Genomic DNA, 17,755 nt, shown 5'->3' with positions numbered 1-17,755 from the left:
CTTAAAAGCTCATGAAAGCTCACTAAAGCTAAAGAAAGCTCATGAAATCTCATGAAAGCTCATTAAAACTCATGAAAGCTCATAAAAGCTTCTGAATCTTCATTCACTGATTTATATGCCTGTTGTTTTTTTTACTAAATTCTTTTATTTCTGCTTCACTTATCATACCTTACTTCATAGCGAGCCTGTTTGAACTTAATTTAAAATTTCTATTTGGACCAAGGTTAAGTTAAGTGATCAACCAAGCGTTTTGAGCCTTTCACAAATTTGTTGAGACAGCTAATGGCAGTTTCTGCTTTGTTTCCTGGTTCGCCGTTGGTATGACTGCCGAGTTGTTTCAACTTAGCCTTGCAAAGCATGGACAATGCAATGGAAAGTGCTTGGTTGTGTCTATCTCACCCTCCACCATACAACTTGGACAATTTGTGTACGTCAAGATTTGTAGCCCCGTGGCATGAGTGCCTATTAGACAATGTTCAGTTTGAACTCATATCATTCCGGATGAAGTAGATGAATTTTGTCAGGTGCAAGTAGTTCAGTAGAGCTCCTGCGTTCTACTCTAGGCCAAAAGGGTTTCGCAGACGTACGGCATCTGGTCATCGAACAGGGCCTGTTAAGTTTACGTGTAGTCCATTGGTTTAGTGCTAGAACGCAAGGTGCAATGGACTACAACTCGTTCCCATTCTGAGGTGAGTTAGCCAAGGGTGTGCGCCCACCTGCTAGCTCATCGTCTAGGTAGTTACAGGCGATTCCGCCATGACCGAGTTTAATGTTGAAGTAGCTTGTTGCAATTTCAAGTGAGGACAGACACTTCATGTTTATACGTACATTTTATTTTTCATACTGTATACTAATATAATAGTACCGGTACTATGCATGCGGGGGGTCTCTATGAAACGACCGGTGTCATTTTATTAAGTCTTCTATTAGCCATCAAGTCTATTCGAGACACTTCTCTATTCAAATTGTAAAGTTATCAGGGAATTAAAGACTCTATAGGCAATTATGGAGCCAAGGAAAATATATTGCCTAGCTGATTCGAAGGTTCGGTTATATCAAGAAAGTATTCGAAGTCAATCTATCTTAGCGCCATCTCACGGATATATATATGTACGTAAAAAATTAAGTTCGAAAAAAAGGAAGGACCATAAAATTCCACATTCGGTCTCCACTTAGTGAAATATACCATATACTAGTCACTGTAGTTTTTACGGCACACTAGGGTATTGAATCAAGTTCGATTATAGGTTATGTAGAAAATTGTGATCATCGAGCTCAGCTTGTAAACACAAAGAATAATAAATTTGTTCTAAAATTGAAGAGGCATAATTTATAACAAATTCAAAAATTATGGCTTTTTGGGCAGTGTCTCTCTGTGTTGAAGATTTTTGAGACCACGTGCTATTTAAAAGAAATATTTTTATAAACCGGGTGAAGATTACTGGCAAATTTGAAAAAAGTTAACAAAAATGTTTGAATCTTGTTTATAAAAATAACAGTTTTGCTACCTTCGTTGAGTCATTGAACCCTAATAAAGATTTATTGCATACTTATAGGAGCTATTGAATAAAAAAAAATTTTGTTGTATACTTTCAGGCGCTATTGATTAAAAATATTATATTGTATACCTATAGGCGCTATTGCATATTATTATTATATTGCATATTTTCAGGCGCTACTGATTAAAAAATATTATTTTGCATACTTCCAGGATCTATTGAATAAAAAATATTCTTTCAAACGTTATTCAATTGAATATTGTGTATAAAAAAATCTTGTTTCTACCTCTATTGGGTCATTGAACCCTAATAAAGATTGATTGCATACTTATAGGTGCTATTGAATAAAAAAAATTGTATTGTATACTTTCAGGCGCTATTGATTAAAAATATTATATTGTATACTTATAGGCGCTATTGCATATTTTCTGTCGCTGCTGATTAAAAAAAGAAATATTTTGCATACTTCTAGGGTCTATTGAATAAAAAACATGCTTACACACGTTATTCAATTAAAGCTTGTTTATAAAAAAAATCTTGTTTGTTGTGGGTCATTGAACCTCAACCACGAAATTTGATTTATTTTTAAATTTTTGCAATTTGTACAACAACATACCGTGTCGCTCAATACGTAATACATTTACTAAAATTTCCCTTAACTTTCCCATTCACCACGACTTATTTTTATACACCCTCATCTAGCCACTATAAACTTTTCACTTAACCACCTTTACTACAAAATATATAACGGAAATTTAATTACAAATAAGCTCAAGAGCAAAAGCCCCACATGAAGCAAAAGAAACAAAAGAAGCAGCAGAAGAGAAGAGACCAAAGAAAATTGTCGCATTTATTGCCAATTTACATGAGTCATCCGTCAGCGAAGAAGGCAGAAAGCAGTCAAGAGCAGACGTTAAGCTAACCGGCGGCAAGTGGTGCCGTTGGAAAATGGCGGACGCCATAGGATGACAGCCAACAGCAAACAATAAAAACAAACATTAAATAATATTTGTTTCAAATTTATGGCAGTCGCTGTGGTTGTCGCCATATAACGGGAAATGAGGAAGTTAAAAATCAGCGTGCATATGTGCGTTATGCCCTTTGAATGTGTGTGCGTCTGTGTGAGTTTTCGGTTGGCGGCAGTCGCATGTGGCGCTGTCGAGTCTCTGCGCCATAAAGTACTGTCCCGCCTCATGTGGCCATAAAAGAAATGCGAAAAAAAGTGGAATAATAACTGTAAAACTTGGCTACCGTGTTAACTCTGAAAAGAGCATGAATAACGGTAAGCCGCTGGTATGAGCTAACCAATGCTGGCCGTAAAATGACAGAGTGAAATAGTTAGCATAAAAGAGCTCGTGCAAATAGGAAAGCAAGTCTCGTAACTTTTGCTGTTTTATTTCTTTTACTTCTGGATGCCACAAAATGACTCATCCTTGGGTGTTTGGGGTTGCTTATTTTGTTCTTCTGCTGAAGTTGGACGTAAAGTTGCGCGGAAATTCACCACCCTTAGCAGTGGGCTGGCAAACTACAATTATATATTTTAGTTTTTTGTTGTTGTTGGTGAAAAGCTTAATTATTTTAGCAATAATAATTCTTGAAAACATCTGTGTATATTAAGCTATAGATTAAATCCGTAAAATTTATTGATTTCTTATATCACAAGAGGTATTTTCATCCCAGTGGAACAAGAAGTTAAAACAAGTATGGTTTTCTTTAGTCTTAAGCAAAGCGAAAACTGATTATTCTTAGTAGAAAGCTTTTGGGAAGGCCAAATATTGAAAAAATAGTAAAGGCAGATTTCTCTCCTTTTTTTGGCGTAGATACCGCTTACGCGGTTATAGCTGAGTTTACAACAGCGCGCAGTCAGGTACTTCTCCACCTGGTCTTTCCAATGGCGTAGAGGTCTACTTCCCCCGACGGGTACTGCGTCGAATACTCTCAGAGCTGGAGTGTCTTCATCCATTTGTATGACATTACCAAGCGTTTGTCATTTTAATTCGCCATCAAACAGATGATTTTTGGCCATCCAGAGAATACTTGGTCTAAAGCACGAAGTCGTGAGATGCTTGAGCATATGTAAAAAAGTCGTTTCTGTTTGAATGGCGCTCAGAGAACTTTCCTCACTTGCGTGAACTTATACATAGGGTTCATCTTCCATACTCAAGGAATACATCGGTTGCCTTATATTGCTGTAAAAGACCGAAGACGAAAATGTGGGGATTCCCATCAAAGGTGGTGCTTTTGCTCTAAGAATCTGTTGTCAATCTAATAATGTTCTTTGGCATATTCGTCAGGTGTTTGAGACCGCTCGAAAAGGCTAAACTTACTAATAAGCCTCATATGCATCTCTGCTCCACTGAGAACTAGAAATTAATAGCACTTAATGTCATTTTATACATAGCACCAATGGACACTCCCGGCAGGTGCATTGCTACAAAGAGCGCTTTAAGGCTCAAAAAGGTTGGTCATATGAAAGGGTCCGAAAAAAGACTGAGGTCGCTAAATGTGCGATCAAAGCTAGTAAATGAGTGTCTGTGCTCACTAGATATAATATCAAGCTACTAGAGCATCAGTCCCGTTTGGGTACCTGGTCAGAAGAATAGAAGAAGCGCTGGCAACTGCTGAGCTGACGAGTTAACTAGAGAAGGCACCCTTCTCCCGTCCACATTAGAATCGCAGTGAGTTGGATCTCGAGGTGTTCTAGCACTGGTTCAATGAATCTTGCGTTAGCTTAGCAGGCGCTGGTCGACGACTCACCCCGGCGGGTGCGACTGCCAGATCCTTTTGGACTAGAGTAGCACGCCTGAAATCTGCTGAACTACTTGCCTTTAGCAAAGTTCGTATTGACGCAATCGGAGGCATTCTTACCAGACATTATGCAATAGGCATTCATGTTTTAGGGCTTAAACTCCAGTTGGACTCTAGTTATCGACATTGCATGGAAGAGGCTAAAGGCGAAACAGCCAAATACTTTCTCCTCCACTGTCCAGACTTTGATGAAGATGAAGCATCTTGGCAGTCTTACTTTCGAACCAGAAGACAAAGCGGAAACTAAAAAGGGAACGTCTCAACAAATTTCAGATGAGATCAAAGCGCTTGTCGATTTTTAAGGATCTTATGATCTATTATATAGTAGTTTTAGGTAATAAAGCGGATCAGGACTCTAAGCAGATTTAAGATCGCTGTTAAAATCGACTTTCTAACCTAACTTAACTGATAGCTTAATTTTATTCTTGGAAAATATTTTCCTAATAAAAAAAAAATAAAGCTCAAAGAAGATACGACGCTTTCGAGCTAGAGTTTGTTCAGCAATGAGGCACACTTCTGGTAAGCAATATTTGGGACGAAAAACAACCTGAAGAGAATCTAGAGCCGCCATTTCATTCAGTGTGTTTTCGAGGCCGGTGGAATCATCGATCCATACTTCTTTAAAAATGATGCCGGTCAATGACGACCGTTATAGCGCCTTGATAACCAATTGTTTTTTGCCTGAAATTGCAGCTCGTGATCTGGGTGACAATTGGTTTCAACAACATCAATCAATGGATGTTGGACACTTCGAAGGGCAGATAATTTCACCTTTTGGGCTGATCGGTTTGCCATCAACATCGTATGATATCACACCTGTTAGACTTTTTCCTGTGGAGATATGTAAAGTCTAAAGTCTATGCGGGCAATCCCGCTTCGATTCAGCTTACAAAACACACGCGTGTCATGCGCCAGTTACCAGTCGAAATGCTCGAACGAGTCATTCAAAATTGGACACAACGGATGGACCATATGAGACGTAGCCGCGGTCAACATTTGAAAGTGATAATCTTCAAATCATAAATGCCAAAGAATGTTCTTTCTAATGGTAATAAACATTCCTCATTCTTTGAAAGAATAGCGACCCTCGAAATGGATCACCCTTTATAAATTTCACTATAAAGATATATTGCTATATGTATACTGGAAGTTTTCGGAAGTTTGTGTGAAGACAAGTAACCGTTTCCATATATTTTTCAAATATTTTTTTCCTCCTATTAATTTCACTTTTATTAAAAAGCTGTAAAAACTAACAACCTGCCGGAAAATCGCACCTTTTTTACATTAATATATTTCTTTTCATATAATTTACACATATTATTAACCCTAACAACGCTGCAGCGCCACCTGCAAACCTCAAATTTATGACCTCACTCAAAGCATTTTAAATTATGAAGAACGCGCTGGCGCCGCTTTCAGCGAAACACCACAGGAGTTGGCGACCACGTCACACCATCAATTTAATTAAAACATACCTATGAAATTTGTTGAAATCACATTTGCTGTTGCTTAAAACAACAATGGAGCGCAGAAAAGCAACCCCAACATAAAGACGTCAGCGAACAAAAGACGGCACAACAACAATATGGCAGCTAAAAGCGAGTCCACAATTTGTGTGCTGCTTTCTTTTTGTTCGTTTGTTGTTGTTGGTGTTGTTTTTGTTGTTGCTATTGTTATTGTTGTGTTTGTTGCTATTGTTGTTGTTGTGTTTGTTGTTGTATGTGCGCTATTTTTCCGTTACGCCGCTTTGTTGCTGAAAATTACGAATAATGAAATTTAAATGTAAATAATAAGTGGCTGCGACAACGCGCACTCAAAGCGGCTGCACCAGTGTGTGTGTGTGTATGTATGTATATTATATATATATTTATTTTTATATATTTGTGTATGTATATATACATATATGCGTTTGTATATGCAAAAACATGCATTTACTGTTGCTATTGCGCGCCTTCGCTTCCATTGTGTTGCTCATACGCCATGGCGTACCAACTTTGAGGCACTCGAGCAGCGCGCAGCTGGCATAAAGTGCATACACACACGCATAAACAAACAAAAGTGTAGGCACAAAAGTTGCTTTGGCAATTTGCGAGCGGATTTACGTAAGCGCTACTGCGCCAGTGTTGCCACAGGTGCACAGAAATATGCAAAAATATGTGCCTGTGCCTATTATGTGTTTGTATGTGTGGATTGTGTGGGTTGGCATTCATTAAAGCAAAACTTGGCTACTTTGTGGCAACTTTTGTGACGTTTTTCTTTTTACCCATACAAGCACAACTCACAAAGCTCACAACTACATACAGAATACCATCCGGTTAGGTTCTCACATATATTACCTACTGCTTGTGCTTGTGTGCGTGTTCTAATGTGCAGGTACTCAGCGTAATAAACAAATTAATGTGGTAATTATGCGCGAGTTGTTACAAATTTCTTTTCTGCAACTTTTCAGCGCTCTCCCGGCCATTCTCACCCTCTCCGCTGTGCAAATGTGCTTTTACACTGACGTCTATAGCACCTTTGCTCCATATATAAAAACAGTAGTGGCGAAAAAAGTGCGGCGCGTGTGCTCACTTCAACTAGAGTCACTAAAGTAGCAAATTTTATTAATGCTAAGCGTTTTCACCTTCCTGCTATGAAAAGTTTGGGTGCATGTGTGCGTATTGACATTTTGCCGAAGCGGAATTAATTGGCAGCTTTATGTGCCGAATGGCGCTACTTATTAATATGCTTATGTTTAAGGCGCAATATATATATACTTGTAGTATACCTGGAGACATATATGCGAAGATGAATACCGTGCATACCTTTCATTCTAAGCTGTCAATGGTTAGATCAAGTTTTAAGTCCAATTAGGACAACTTTTTCTATGAAAATTGTTGTATGTTTTCAATATTCAGCCATGAAGAACCGTTATATAAGGTTCAGTAACAGGCAATTCTTTATTTTTGCATTAAATTGAAGATCTTATTTATTATAGTAAGGTCAGATTAAGGTTAAATGCTCAATCCTAACAGAAAACTCACTTGGACAGCTTACAGCCGCTACGTTGCGGCATCTATAACTCTTATAAACCTATAACTGCTCACAAATCGGCGAAGCGCTTTGGGCCGAACACAAATTTGTTGAGGTGGCTTATGTCAGTCGCCCAGTTCATCGAAGGTATAACTGCCGAGATGCTTCAATCTCAGTCCTTCAAAGACTGCACAATGGGAAAGATAGTATCTGAATGCTCCACCTTATCTTCGTTTGGTAAATTGATCCGAAAATCCAACAAAAATTTTGTTCTTATAACATGCTATTTTTAATGTCCAATAAGGACTACTACGTTTGTAGCTTGTAGCAAGTTGAATTTTGCTAAAAGCAAGTTGCAATAGATCTCCTAAGAAGGCCAGAAGGAGCTTGCAGTCGCGCAGAGGCAGGTCGTCAAACAACGTCCGCATAAATCTGCCGAGTTGACAGTCCTTGGCCGGAAAAAAATCCGGGTCCGTTCCGGTTACGTATACCAGACTGTCGTGGGAACGGGTTGTTGTTGAAGCAGCAAAAATATAGGGTCTGTAAGTCCAGTACTAGAACGCAATATGACACAGGGATTCAACTCATTCTCATTCCGAAGTGAGCGATTCCGCTTTATTCATGCACTGAAACGAGTCTGAAAATGCAGTAACTCGATGCTATACTTAGTGACGTTAGAACCTCCTTGACTACTGGCACTTTAATAGCAGCCACTTCTGCCTGAAAGAGACTAAAGCAGTCTATACCTACTGCAGACTCTTCATGCGACATTCTTTTCTAGTTTCGATCCATTCACGAAAAAGCTCACGGAGCTTCCTCTTCTTCAGCGACTTCTCCCCATTCATTTATCATAGACTGATAACCTAGAGTTAAGCTTGTCCTTAAAGAAGACTCTTATTCGAAATTTTCTCCTAGCCTCAACCCATCCATGAAAAACCTCAAGGGAACTCCTCTTCTTCAGCAACTTCTCCCATTCATTTATCATGGACCGATAACCAAAAGCAAAGCTTGACTTGGAGAGGTCCTTAAGGAAGATTCTTCATTCGACATTCTCTCCTAGCTTCGACCCATTCATGAAAAAGTTCACGGCACCTCTTCTTCAGCGACTTGTCCCCATTCATTTATCATGTACCGATAACCTAAAGCTAAGCTTGACTTAGAGAGGTTCTTAAGGAAGATTCTTCATTCGACATTCTCTTCTAGCTTCGACTCATTCATGAAAAAGTTCACGGCACCTCTTCTTCAGTGACTTCTCCCCATTCTTATATCGTAACCTCTGCGACGCAGTAGTCCAAGTTTTCGGGGATGCATTTAGTATAGTTAGAATAATCCAATTTCAATCAAATATGCAAGGATTTGTTCGAAAACGTCTTACTAATTTGAGAATAACTGAAAATTCGTCGTAGAACCCTTCGTCGGTATTAGCAAAAACTGGGATTGTCGTTCCTCAAAAATTTCTTTTTAATCAAATTTTCCACCACCAAAATCATTTACCAGAGATTGGAACAAGTAATAATCACTTGGTGCCTGGTCAGGACTATAAGGTGGATGCATAGGAGCTCCCCGAGCTTCTGGCGATTCATTATCAATGTGTGTTAGCTAACATAGTTTTGAGGAACCCAGATCCTCTGTTTTTGACTGTTGACCGATTCTGGGCTGTTGCTTCCTTGAGACGATTCAATTGTTGGCAGTAATGGTCTGAAGGTTTGGCGGTAGGTGACCAACCTTTCTGACCTTCAATTCTGGATTGACCATGTTGTTGTTGTAAAGGATACCTAAGCTCCGTTATTATGGTAAGGATTAGATAAGTTGTCAACGATAATCATCCAGCGGTAGACCCAGAAAACGTGCAGTTTCGACGAGGTCGGACCATAGGGAGAAGGGTGTCAGGTTTGTGGGGTCCGCAGGGCATGCAAAGACATACATATGTTTGATATGTCAGCATTGATTCTGGATAAGTGTGAGTTTAATGTGCTACAGTATCTAGAACAAAACTGCTCAAGGGTCACTCTCGATTTTCGCGGCAACTCAAGCTCTGCATCTGTAATGGGTTGTGGTTTAACTCCAAGTACGCCATTCACTGTGAGCGAGTCGATGAAGATGTTAATGGCTTCACTGTGAATGGCTTGGCTATCCTTGGCGGCGGCTCATGGTGATTCGACCACGGTCGCCATTGTTTGACGTTGTCGTTAATGATACACTTTTCAGCACCACTGACCATCCGCGACAAAAATGAGTCGATTTTGTTACGATTCAGAAGCGATTCGCAGATACAAATTCGGTCTAGATAGTACTCTCTTAATACTTTTAGGTATCCATTCGTATTTCGTTACTTACCAATTTCTTAAAAAAACATTTAATCTATATTTTAAAATAATATTAAATTAAAAACTTTTATTTCCTTATTTACTTGCAGCTTCTAGTGCGTTATTAAGGCCTTTGGGCCTCTCTCACCGCCAAAATGTCGTCCGTTAAGGTGGCGGTTCGAGTGCGACCCTTCAATTCGCGTGAAATCGGTCGAGAATCAAAATGTATAATTCAAATGAGCGGTGCAACCACCGGTGAGTACAACAAAATTTATTTCTATATGTATTTCATCTTTGAGCCCAGTTTAGCCCGAAAAGCTGAAATAGAACACTTAACAATTATACCAAAACAGAGCCATGTTTCGAAAGTTTTTGCTTTCAGTACGGTTATTGACGCCGATTTTCAAGCATAAAATTTTACTAAATCATATTTTATCTTAATAACTGTATTATATATCGTTTCCATCCTTGCAGCTATCACAAATCCCAAAGTACCAATAAACAGCAGCGAAGCCATCAAAAGCTTCAATTTCGATTATTCCTATTGGTCACACGATGTAAGTACTTTTACAGGATATTAAAAAGAATACTTTCAAAGCATTCTTTTAACAAACTTTCCTACACATAATGAATTTAGCACTTGAACTCGATAATTAATTAAATGAAAACACTTTTTAATTGCATTTTTTTTCTTCCTTCCTCTTCCTTTAATAAACTTTTGCGACAGCCACGGGATCCCGAATTCTCCACGCAAGAGATGGTCTACAAGGACATCGGCGAGGAGATGCTGCAACACTCCTTCGACGGCTATAATGTATGCATATTCGCCTACGGTCAAACCGGTGCCGGCAAATCATACACAATGATGGGCAAACAGGAGGAGCATCAAGAGGGCATTATACCGATGATTTGTAAGGATCTCTTCAATCGTATACATGACACGGAAACAAACGAACTCAAGTATTCGGTAAGTTGAGGAGGACGCCTGCAATGCCTTAAGGAGCAAACAAATGTAGTGAAGCGAAAAGTAATAAAGTATAGTGAGGTGAAATGTGATGTAAAGTGAAGAGATGTGAAGTGAAGGTGAGTGAAGTGAAGGGATGGAAAGTGAAGTGAAGTGAAGTGAAGTAAAGTGAAGGGATGTGAAGTGAAGTGAAGCGCATGTGGAAGAAAAATCACAAATAAATAGTGAGACAGCAAGTGTGGCGCGGAGCGGAGTGGGTGGTTGTGCAATTGTAGCTGATATGTTGTCTCTTTAGAATGCAAGTGCTGACAGTTGTCTCAGCGGAGTTAAGTGTGTGTGGGTGTATGTGTGAAAAGGGATTTATGCGCATAGTTTATGCATACAAAGACGACACTACAAAGCGAATTTACAATATTGCGAATGCTTGCAGCACTCATTGTAAATATGTTGTTGTTGTTGTTGGCGCTCATGTTGTCGCTTGGCATACTGATGAATACGCCCTCATTTATTACATTTTTTTCTCCATTATTCTATGCTGCTATTTTGCCTTACTTACTATTTATCTTGATTTCTTTGTGTGCGCGCCTGCAGGTTGAGGTTTCATATATGGAAATCTATTGCGAACGTGTACGCGATTTATTAAATCCGAAGAACAAAGGTAACTTGCGCGTACGTGAGCATCCATTGCTCGGTCCATATGTGGAGGATTTATCCAAGTTGGCCGTCACCGACTATCAGGACATACACGATCTCATCGATGAGGGCAACAAAGCGCGGTAAGCGAATGTTGTTGGATATATAAATTAGATTTACTATTTTTATATATTAAATTAATTTGATTTGAATGCTTTTATGAACAGACAAAAGCCAATACAAAATCGTTAGAGAAAAATAGCATAAAGAATAGTGAAAATAATTAAATAAATATAATAATATTACTCAACTGTTTGAGACATTGCTAGTTTTAAAGTTATTAATGGGAAATCAAAGCTTTTGAGTTAAATGTTATTTATAAAATAAGCGTTTTTTATGCAAAAACAAAAAAAAAATGTTAACCTCGGCTGTCACTTTGTATGGCAGCTATATGTTATAGTGGTACGATCTGAACAATTTTTTCAGATATTATACCGTTAGCTTGGACAATAATTCTCACCTAATTTCGTAAAGATATCTCGTTAAACAAAAAAGTTTTCCATACAAGAACTTAATTTTGAGCGTTCAGTTTGCATGGCAACTATATGCTACAGTGATCCGATCTCAACCATTTCTTCGGAGATTGTAGCACTGTTCTGAGTAAAACCCTATATCAAATACTGGGAATATAACTTGTCAAATAAAAAAGTTTTCCATACAAGAACTTTAGTTTTATCAGTCTGTTTATAGGACAGCTATATGCTACAGTGGTTTGAGCTAAGCAATTCACTCGGAGGTTGTACCGCTAGCTTGGACAAGAAGCTGTACCAAATTTCATAAAGATATCTCATCAAATAAAAAAGTTGTTCATATAAAGACTGGATTTCGACCAATCGGTTTATATGACAGCTATATGTTATAGTAATCCGATCTGCGTAAATACCTCAGAGATGGTACTATTCCCAAGGGCAATAAACCGTACCAAATTTCGTAAGGATAGCTCTTCAAATAAAAAAGTTTTCTACATAACGCCTGAATTTCGATCAAACGGTTTGTATGGCAGCTATATGCTATAGTGGTTCGATCTGAAAAATTTCTTTAGAAATTATACTGTTACCTTGAGTAAATATTCGTACCAAATTTCAGTCAAATATCTCGTCAAATAAAAAAGTCTTATTACAAAAACTGGATTCCGATCAATCGGTTTGTATGACAGCTATATGCTATAGTAGGCCAATCTCAAAAATGTCTTCGGAGATTGTACCGTAGACTTAAATAATAAGTTATACAAAATTTTGTAAAGATATCTCGTCAAATAAAAAAGTTTTCCATATAAGGACAAGACCTTGATCGGTCAGTTTGTATGGTAGCTATATGCTATAGTGACCCGATCTGAACAATTTCTTCGGAGATTATACCGTTACCTTGGGCAATAATATCTACTAAATTTCGTAAAAATATATCATCAAACAAGTAAGTTTCCCATACAGAAACTGGTTTCGATCAATCGCTCAGGGTACAAAGAGCTTAGAACTTTAACAACTTTTAGTAAGAAATAGTATAACTGCAGCTCCAAAGGCTTTACATTTTATTTTTCCAAATATATTTTTCAATAATTTTTGCTATAAAATACTTAATGCAAACTAATTTAGCCTTTTTCATAACTCCTTTTCCATTCTTCCTCCACTCCATCAGCACCGTGGCCGCTACCAACATGAATGAGACCAGCTCTCGCTCACATGCCGTTTTCACCATATTCTTTACCCAACGTCGTCACGACAATATGACCGATCTGACCACCGAGAAGGTTTCGAAAATTAGCTTGGTCGATTTGGCTGGTTCCGAACGCGCGGATTCGACAGGCGCTAAAGGCACACGTCTAAAGGAGGGTGCCAACATCAATAAGTCTTTGACAACACTCGGCAAAGTTATCTCGGCCTTGGCCGAAATTGTAAGTAATAATTTCGAATTAAAACAAATTTTTATTGCAGCAGTTTTTGAAGCTTTTACTATTCACATGCCTTTTTTGCTCTTGTTTATCTCTCATTCATCCAATGCTGAACAATTTCGCACAAAAAAAAAATTGTATAATCAATATTGGAAATTCGTACACTGAAAAAAATTTGTGAATATTCAAAATTTATTAAAAATTTCCAAATAAAAACAGTCTGTAAGTATTAAACTTTAACTAAAGCGAAATAATGTCTGTTACAGTGAAAAAAATTGCCTTGTGCTTTGAAAAGTTGTATTGGTTGAAGTTTATATACATATTTAAATGTTTACAAAAATATAAATATTTTAAATGAATAATATTATATAATATTTGTAAAATTTTAATTTATAATGCATAATAATATTTCAAAAAGTTTAAAAAATCATAATTTCACAACAATTCGTTTAAACATTTGACTCATACAATTTTCCGCAGTGTAGTCTTTTACCAGCATCTGTATTTTATTTTAACCTGCTTTATCATGCTCAATTTGTAGGCTTCTAAGAACAAGAAATCAAAGAAAGCCGATTTTATACCTTACCGCGACTCCGTTTTGACCTGGCTGTTGCGCGAAAACTTGGGTGGCAACTCTAAGACCGCCATGATTGCCGCGATCTCCCCAGCTGACATTAACTATGATGAAACATTGAGCACATTGCGGTGAGTAACTCAAAAGATTGAATAGTAACTTTAAGAAAATTTAGCTCATAAAATTTATAACGGTTTCATGAAAAACAAACCTCAGAGAACCTCAAAACCTTTAAGCAGTTTTCTTTTAAATTAACGAATAGTTCACATTTTCAAGCAATTAGACAACTGTTAAAAGCATCTTCCTTCCTCGACTTCGCTTTAGATTTTCAAATTCTAAATTCTCTCAGGTTGGATAGTTTAATTGATATTCAGAGGAGCATGAGGTCCATGTTAGTTATAATATCTCTAAAAAGTTTCTAACCTCAATAGAAAGGAACAAAAAGAAAGAAGAATCAGACTTTTATGAGATGTGAGTAACTTTTAATGGGTCATCTAAGATTTTCAGACGACTTTTGTGTTGACTGAGCGGGAAAACCAAACAACCTCTAGCGATATGGTTTGAACAGAGATCGAATTAAAGTTGTTATCAGGAAGTCAAAAAACCGCAAATCTATTTACAAACTGCCATTATATCACTGAGATTGTCAATCTGTGTTGTCGTCGCGCTTATCTAGTCCCCACTTGATTGCTAAGGTTCGGTTTAGTAGTTATCGAAGTCATCTAATGATCCACAGAAATATATTCAAAAGGTTTTTTGATCGAGAAAATTATAGGCAGATGGTCTGATGTAAGGTTTAGTGGTTATGCTATTTATTAGATCACCACTTTATTAGTTTTTCGATATGAAAAATCAAGGTTTATGATGAGAAGGAATTTCTACAGGGTGGTCCTGATACCTAAAACTCCTATATAGATGGAAATAATAAAATATAAGACCCTTACAAGTCGACAAAGCGCTTTAGAGTCTATCACAAACTTGTAGAGACATCTAATGTTACTTTTACCTATGTCTTCTGATTCGCCAAAATAAGACTACCGTGATGTTTGTGTCTCAGTCTTGCAAAGGCTGGAAATAATGGAGAGGAAAGTGCCGGTATGTTTCCATCTCACCCTCCTCCATACAGCTCTGCCAAGCATCCAAGCTTATGATTTTTTTTTTTTGAATTTTGAAAAAGTTTTCTTTTTAGGTTGTAAACTTAAGATTCTTCTGAGAAGCACATTTGATATTACAAAAAATATATTTTTTTTTTTAATTAAAAAAAAAAACATCTTTATATCCTTTCTTCAGTTATGCCGATCGCGCCAAACAGATCGTTTGCAAGGCCATTGTCAACGAGGACGCCAATGCCAAGCTTATACGTGAGCTCAAGGAAGAGATACAGAAGCTGCGCGATCTCTTGAAGGCCGAGGGCATTGAAGTGCAAGAAGGTAGGTGTGGCGTGCATTTTACCGTTAGTTTTAAGATTTTTTATACTACTTATTTATTAAAATATTGTATATTGTATAGTTAAATTGAGTTAAATTAGAATCGCACTAACTTTCCGTAATTCGACTACTAACCCACGCCAAAAAGTAGGCAATAGCAATTGGACTAAAAGCAAAAAAGTAAAATTCAAAATTAATAATTTTAAAAATACAAAAATTAAATAAGGAAGTGAAGAATAACTCTAAAAATTAAATTACAAAAAAAAATATTTAATTACAAATAATTCAAAATTAATAAAAATTAAAATTATTCTAAATTAAAATTAATTTTAAAAATTAATTAAATATAAATGAAAATTTGAATTTATTTTTATTTTCATAAAAATTAACTAAAAAGCAAAGAGGAATGCTTAAATTTATATAATTAAAAATTATTCAAAATAAATAAGTATTAAATTTTTTATATTTTTCACATAAAAAATTTAAATATAGAGCAAATGAGGATGCTTAAAATTAATAGCGTAAAAAATATTTAATAACAAATAATTAAAAAATAGTTGATTACAAATAATTCAAAATTAATAAAAATAAAAATTATTCAAAATTAATTAATTTTAAAAATAATGTTTTTTACGCTTAAATATTTAATAATAGCAAGGAATGATTATAAAGATTAATTACGTAAAAAGTATTTAATTACAAATAATTAATAAAAATTAAAATAATTTTTTTCCTTAAAAACTTAATGCTAAAAATAATTCCGTAAAAACTATTTAATTACAAATAATTAAAAAACATTTTATTACAAAAATTTAAAATTATTCTAAATTAATTAATTTTAAAATTAATTTTTTTTCACACAAAAACTTAATAAGGGAGCAAGGAATGACGCTAAAGATTAATTACGTAAAAAATATTTAATTACAAATAATTAATAAAAATTAAAAAATTAAATAAATTTTTTTTCCTCAAAAACTTATTGCCTAAAATTAATTCCGTTAAAACTATTTAATTACAAATAATTCAAAATTAATAAAAATTAAAATTATTCAAAACTAATTAATTAAAAAAAAAATGTTTTTTACACTAAAAACTTAATAATAGCAAGGAATGATGGTAAAGATTAATTACGTAAAAAATATTTAATCATAAATAATTAATAAAAATTAAAAAATTAAAATAATTTTTTTTTTCTCAAAAATTAATGCTAAAAATTAATTCCATAAAAACTATTTAATTACAAATAATTAAAAAACATTTTATTACAAAAATTTGAAATTATTCTAAATTAATTAATTTTAAAAGTATTTTTTTTTACACAAAAATTTAATAAGGGAGCAAGGAATGACGCTAAAGTTTAATTACGTAAAAAATATTTAATTACAAATAATTAATAAAAATTAAAATTTTTTTTTTCACAAAAATTTAATGCTAATTAATAAAATTTAATTTAATTTTAAAATTTTCGCACAAAAAAATTCAATAAATTATTCAATCGTCTATCATAAAATTCATGCTAACGAAATAATTTTCAAAAAAATCATTAAAATTGAGCACATAAATCATTTTCATATTTCAATTGAAATTTTATGAACTTAATTGACTGAACGCAGATTTATAATTAATTTAAACATTAACAAAATTAAATTCGAACAACACGAGCCTATATAGTCTATACATATTCTCATTTAGGGCCCGATGGTAAAGTGGTTTGTGAGAAGCGCGATCCGAATAGTAAGTAGAACTGCTAAACAAAAAGTATACCAACAACAATTAGCAATTTCCTTAATCAAATTATGCCAAGGCTTTGCAATTTTATATGAAAAATAAACGAAAATATAATTACTACTCGCAAATTAAGTGCAATTATTATGCAACCGCAACCACAGCATTAATTATGCATATGTATGTGTGTTCAAAAATACATGCTAGTCCAAATGAAATCGAAAAATGCTAACACACGCACGCACATACACCCACACAGCCAATGGAAATTGGAAATTATTGCGCAATGCACGCTTTTAGCAACCAAAAAAGTGAAATACTTAATTTACAACAACAAACACAAGCTATTTGTACATGGCCAGCTAACAAACTAACCTCAAAAATGCTTAAATGCCAATTAATAGCCAATAAATGCAGCCGCTTGTGTGCATACAAATACGCGTGTGTATGTGTGTGTGCGTATTTGAAGAGTACAAATAATATCTATTATTATTATAAATTTGTTGTGCGATTTTCAAGCTTGCTAATGTCTAAACTACGCCGAATTATATAACCAAGCCTACTTAATATATATATTTTTTAATATAAACATATGTACAAGTTAACCACAGTAAAATTTTTGCAATCTACTTGTGTGTGTGTGTAACTGTACTCGTACTCTCAACATAACCACACTTTTGACATGCTTCTTTTGCGTTCCAGTGCTCAAAATTGAAATATTTTAGACTTAAGTACACTGGTGGACATAAAAATGGTGACACTATAATTTTTTTTCGAAAATATGGTAACGGTAAATAGCAAATAATTTCAAATTTACAAAAAAAAACAAACATTAAATAAAAATTTCAACAAAAAATCG

The 17,755-nt window shown here is 35.3% G+C and overlaps 1 protein-coding gene across 12 annotated transcripts in view; it reads left to right on the top strand.

Annotated features, from left to right (window-relative positions):
* Window positions 1-17,755, top strand: part of LOC120770293 (kinesin-like protein unc-104) — a 68,607-nt gene that overhangs the window by 30,664 nt on the left and 20,188 nt on the right. For 5 of the 12 annotated variants that reach the window (XM_040097644.1, XM_040097646.1, XM_040097638.1 and 2 more), the window contains 9 exons: window positions 9,736-9,880; window positions 10,100-10,182; window positions 10,353-10,592; window positions 11,181-11,365; window positions 12,918-13,173; window positions 13,390-13,392; window positions 13,712-13,875; window positions 15,035-15,174; window positions 16,864-16,905. In XM_040097644.1, coding sequence (XP_039953578.1) covers window positions 9,781-9,880; window positions 10,100-10,182; window positions 10,353-10,592; window positions 11,181-11,365; window positions 12,918-13,173; window positions 13,390-13,392; window positions 13,712-13,875; window positions 15,035-15,174; window positions 16,864-16,905 — 1,213 coding nt within the window. In that variant the 5' untranslated portion in view covers window positions 9,736-9,780. Of the gene's footprint in view, window positions 1-9,735; window positions 9,881-10,099; window positions 10,183-10,352; window positions 10,593-11,180; window positions 11,366-12,917; window positions 13,174-13,389; window positions 13,393-13,711; window positions 13,876-15,034; window positions 15,175-16,863; window positions 16,906-17,755 lie in introns of those variants that run through there. The other 7 variants (XM_040097645.1, XM_040097647.1, XM_040097649.1 and 4 more) reach the window with 5 other exon arrangements.

Source organism: Bactrocera tryoni, chromosome 3 (assembly GCF_016617805.1).
Source record: "Bactrocera tryoni isolate S06 chromosome 3, CSIRO_BtryS06_freeze2, whole genome shotgun sequence".
Lineage (NCBI taxonomy): Eukaryota > Metazoa > Arthropoda > Insecta > Diptera > Tephritidae > Bactrocera > Bactrocera tryoni.
Note: the sequence above shows the minus strand (reverse complement) of the source record. Positions and strands in the feature narration are given on the sequence as shown.